The sequence below is a fragment of the Eriocheir sinensis genome, unplaced genomic scaffold (genome assembly GCF_024679095.1).
Source record: "Eriocheir sinensis breed Jianghai 21 unplaced genomic scaffold, ASM2467909v1 Scaffold420, whole genome shotgun sequence".
Classification (NCBI taxonomy): domain Eukaryota; kingdom Metazoa; phylum Arthropoda; class Malacostraca; order Decapoda; family Varunidae; genus Eriocheir; species Eriocheir sinensis.
In genome coordinates, this window is record NW_026111744.1 from 312,501 (window position 1) to 317,500 (window position 5,000).

A 5,000-nucleotide genomic window follows, 5' to 3' on the forward strand; every position below is an offset into this window, starting at 1 on the left:
CTCGCAGGCGGTAGAAGAAGAGAGAACCGTCGGGAAGTTGCATGCGGCTGTCCCTGTCCCGGAGCGGCGCCTCGGAGTCCGTTCTGTACCACCTGGCGGGGAGGAGAGAGAGAGAGAGAGAGGGTTGTAGCGCGGGAATGGAATAAACTCCCGCCTTCAGTAGTCCAGTGCAGTATGATTGATTCATTTAAGAACAAGCTCGACCGCCACTTCCTTCAACTTGATATTCACTAAAGTAGAAATGGAAAGTCTTGGCGGCAGTAATTTAATAGCATTTTACTTTGGTTTAAGAACTGTGTGGTCTAGATATCTATGTAAATCTTTGGAAATCTCTCTCTCACTCTCTCACTCTCACTCTCTCTCTCTCTCTCTCTCTCTCTCTCTCTCTCTCTCTCTCTCTCTCTCTCTCTCTCTAATCTAAAATGATTTCACTTTGGTTTAAGAACTGTGTGGTCTAGATATCTATGTAAATCATTGTAACTCTCTCTCTCTCTCTCTCTCTCTCTCTCTCTCTCTCTCTCTCTCTCTCTCTCTCTCTCTCTCTCTCTCTCTCTCTCTCTCTCTCTCTCTCTCTCTCTCTCTCTCTCTCTCTCTCTCTCTCTCTCTCCCCGCCACTCACATAATCTTGGGAGGTGGGTCGCCCGTAGCCTTGCAGTAAAGTGTGAGGGGGTCGTTCCGCCTCACTATTTCGTCGGTGGGTTCTTCAACGATCACGGGCACGCTTCCAGGTCCACCACCGAGACCAGCACCAACACCACTACTGCTGCTACCACCACCATCACCGCCGCTGGCCTCCGTCACTGAGCCTGCAGAGAGAGAGAGAGGGATATGATGCTGAGACTGACACTGAACAAAAAATAACAGTAATAAACATCTCGTATAAGTCTTTGAAGAAATAGTACAAGAAATAAAGCACACGCAGAGGAAACTAAGGACGGTGGTCTAAAAGTATATTGTGCTACAGAAGGATATATAGAGAAGACAAGATTTGGACCGTATTCACACACACACACACACACACACACACACACACACACACACACACACACACACACACTCCCCCTACCCATCCACCCCGCCCCCCGCCCCCCCACACGCACACAAATACAGGGAAAGTTCTACACAAGACAAAAGCAAAAGTACTTTAAAAACAAATTCAAAACAAAAAAGGGAAGACAAAAGGGAAAAGAAAAAGACAGAGATAACAAGATGCTGAAACAAAGGAGAGAGAGAAAGCTATGAAATTGATATTAAAACTGTATTCTTCTTTCTTTAATTCGTCTTTTTCCTCCTCCTCCTCCTCCTCCTCCTCCTCTTCTTTTTTTTTCCTTTTCTTCTTTTTCTTCTTCTACTACTTCTTCCTCCTCCTCCTCCTCCTCCTCCTCTTCGTCTTCCTCCTTCTCCTCCTCCTCCTCCTTTTCTTCCTCTTCTTCTTCTTCTTCTTCTTCTTCTTCTTCTTCTACAAAGCTATGAAATTTATATCAAACCAGTATTCTTTTATCTCTAATTCTTCTTCACCTCCTCCTCCTCCTCCTCCTCCTCTAAGAGCCTCGCCAGCTGTGTCACCGTCGCCGGCTGCCTTTAAGACGTATTTCATCAATGCCTCAAATACTTTTTTTTTTTTACATTTCTTTTCTCGCTCAATGTGTGTGTGTGTGTGTGTGTGTGTGTGTGTGTGTGTGTGTGTATGTGTGTGTGTGTGTGTACGAAATAGATAGATAGATTGATATATAGAAAGATAGATATAGATAGGTAGATAGAGATAGATAAACGGATAGATAGATATATAGATAGATGAAGAGAGAGAGAGAGAGAGAGAGAGAGAATCTTCCTTTTCCTTCCCTTTCCTTTCCTTCCCTTCCATTCCTTTCCCTTCCATTCCTTTCCCTTCCCTCCCCTTCCCTTCCCTTTCCTTCCATTCCTTTCCCTTCCCTTCTCTTCCTTTCCCCTCCTTCCCTACCCTTCCTTTCCCCTCCTTCCCTTCCTTTCCCTTCCTTCCCTTCCTTTCCCCTCCTTCCCTTCCTTCCCCTTCCTTCCCTTCCCTTTCCTTCCCTTCCCTTCCCTTCCTTTCTCTTCCCTTCCCTTCCCTTCCTTTCTCTTCCCTTCCCTTCCTTTCTCTTCCCTTCCCTTCCCTTCATTTTCATTCCTTTCCCTTCCCTTCCCTTTCCTTCCTTTCTCTTCCCTTCCCTTCCTTTCTCTTCCCTTCCCTTCCTTTCCCTTCCTTTCTCTTCCTTTCTCTTCCCTTCCCTTCCCTTCCTTTCCCTTCTCTTCCTTTCCTTTCCCTTCCCTTCCCTTGCTTTCCTTTCCTTTCCCTTCCCTTCCCTTCCCTTCCTTTCTCTTCACTTCCATTCCCTTCCTTTTCCTTATATTCCTTTTTTTCAATTCCTGTTTGACTTACTGACTGACTCACTGACTCAATGAATGGCTCTCTGTCTAACACACACACACACACACACACACACACACACACACACGCACACGCAAGCAAACAAACAGACGCTGATGAAATGGATTAAAGAGAAAAACTAAACAAAGAACTTGTAAACAAACTTAGCTGGAAGAGGAGGAGGAGGAGGAGGAATGAGTGTTTCCTCACCTAATTATTTCATGAATAATGGTTTCTTACGCTCCTCCTTCTCCTCCTCCTCCTGTTTCTATGTTTCCTCCCTTTTCTGTGCCTGCCCTTTTTCCTCCTCTTCCTCCTCCTCCACCTCCTCCTCCTCCTCCTCCTCCTCCTCCTCCTCCTCCTCCTCCTCCTGTTTCTATGTTTCCTCCCTTTTCTGCGCCTGCCCTTTTTCCTCCTCTTCCTCCTCCACCTCCTTCTACTCCTCCTCCTCTTTTTCTTTCTCTCCTCTCCCTCTTTCTTCCTCCTCTTCCTACTCCTCTTCCTTCACCACCTCTTTCCTCTTCCTTCTCTGTCTCCCCATTCGTCTTCCTCCTCCTCCTCCTCCTCCTCCTCCTTCTACCGCTCCGTTTGTTTACATTTTCTTTGTTAACTTCTTGTGTTTAATCCATTTCATCAGCGTCTGTGTGTGTGTGTGTGTGTGTGTGTGTGTGTGTGTGTGTGTGTGTGTGTGTGTGTGTGTGTGTCTGTGTCTCTCTCTCTCTCTCTCTCTCTCTCTCTCTCTCTCTCTCTCTCTCTCTCTCTCTCTCTCTCTCTCTCTCTCTCTCTCTCTCTCTCTCTCTCTATATATATATATATATATATATATATATATATATATATATATATATATATATATTCATCTGTCTATCTATCTATCCCTCAATTAATCTATCTCTCTATCTATCTATTCATATACCTGTTTTTTTAATGTAACTGCAGGTAAATACTCTCTCTCTCTCTCTCTCTCTCTCTCTCTCGCTCTCTCTCTCTCTCTCTCGCTCTCTCTCTCTCTCTCTCTCTAACTCTTCCCTTTAAAGTGACCTTAATATATCGATAAGAGAGAGAGAGAGAGAGAGAGAGGTTTAATTACCAGAAAGCCTCACCGATTTTTAACTCGCCTGGACACAGCAAGGCAGGAAATGCACCGACAAGACCCTTAGTTAGGCTTTGTTGACCTAGCCGCTCTCTCTCTCTCTCTCTCTCTCTCTCTCTCTCTCTCTCTCTCTCTCTCTCTCTCTCTCTCTCTCTCTCTCTCTCTCTCTCTCTCTCTCTCTCTCTCTCTCATCTATTTTTTTTGCCTATTATTTTTATTTTATTTATTCTTTTTTTGCATTTTTAATTTCCTATCTTTTTTTTATTTACTTCTCTTCATTATTTATTCTTACCCCCTCTTCCTCTCTCTCTCTCTCTCTCTCTCTCTCTCTCTCTCTCTCTCTCTCTCTCTCTCTCTCTCTCTCTCTCTCTCTCTCTCTCTCGTGCCCTGTCTGGTCCTCAGCCGACATAATGCGTCCATATTTTTGGCGTAAACTCAAAAATTTTTCAACACCAACCCAAAAAATGTCCTCTTCCTGTAGACGCCGCCCCCCCCTCTCTCTCTCTCTCTCTCTCTCTCTCTCTCTCTCTCTCTCTCTCTCTCTCTCTCTCTCTCTCTCTCTCTCTCTCTCTCTCTCTCTCTCTCTCTCCACTTTTCTGAGATAATGGTAAATCACTTTGTTTTTTAGACGTGGCGGAGGAATAAAGTTATTTTTTGCTCCCCACCTTTCTCTATCGTCCCTAAAATTATCATCAAATAGATTTTGGCGCCGACATGATGAAGGAAGGAAGGCAGGAAAGAAGGAAGGAAGGAAGAGACGGAAGGGGCAACACAGGTATGGGAGGCTTGGGTTAAATCAGGTAAAGGTAAGGTAAAGTTGGGAGGCGGTGGCCGAGTGGTCAACGTGCGGGCGTGGTGAACCCGTGGATCTAGGTTCGAGTCTCACTGAAACAAGCTGAATTTTCAAAGCGTCGCCGAATGGAGGAAGATTAACCCACATGCTGCCCAGATCTTCAGTCTTTCCGATTTCGTTCAAGAGGAGCACCGGGGAGCAGCATGGGCCTAGCAAGTCTTATCACGGCAGCCAACATAAATGAAATTCGCCTGCGTCGGTAATGGGTTGGGGTCGCCCAAGAGCCCCTCAAAACAGCTGCGCTTGGAGGCGGTTCTCGTCTCCGTAACTTTAAATAAATCGATGGCTACATAAATAATAATGAATTGTGTGTGTGTGAGAGAGAGAGAGAATTCTTTTATCTCCTATCTCACTCTCTTCAAGAAAGAGACGGGCGGAAGAAGAGAGAAAAAAATCGTGTGACTTGGAAAAGATTGGGAGAAAAAATCAAAGAAAAGTCATTAGTGATAAGGAGTCATTAGGAGTGATTAGAGGAAGGGCTGAAGAGAGAGGAAGAGGAGGAAAAAGAGGAAGAGTCCCGCCTATTACTATGAGGAGGACGTTAGGAAAGGCCTTTGTTTTGCTGTGGACTGTTAATTAAAGGAGGAGGAGGAGGAGGAGGAGGAGGAGGAGGAATTTTCGTAATGGGCACAATTACATAATCTCTCTCTCTCTCTCTCTCTCTCTCT

The 5,000-nt window shown here is 45.2% G+C and overlaps 1 protein-coding gene across 4 annotated transcripts in view; it reads right to left on the reverse strand.

Moving 5' to 3' along the window:
* LOC126992214 (uncharacterized) overlaps positions 1-5,000 on the reverse strand; it is a 110,558-nt gene that overhangs the window by 56,790 nt on the left and 48,768 nt on the right. For all 4 annotated transcript variants that reach the window (XR_007746352.1, XM_050850873.1, XM_050850872.1 and 1 more), the window contains exons 2-3: positions 620-806; positions 1-92 (exon numbers count right to left, since the gene is read on the reverse strand). The exon at positions 1-92 is cut by the window's left edge and continues 84 nt beyond it. Coding sequence is in view for 3 of the 4 variants with exons in the window: in XM_050850873.1 (XP_050706830.1) it covers positions 1-92; positions 620-806 (279 nt within the window). In the remaining variant the exon portion in view is untranslated. The remainder of the gene's footprint in view (positions 93-619; positions 807-5,000) is intronic.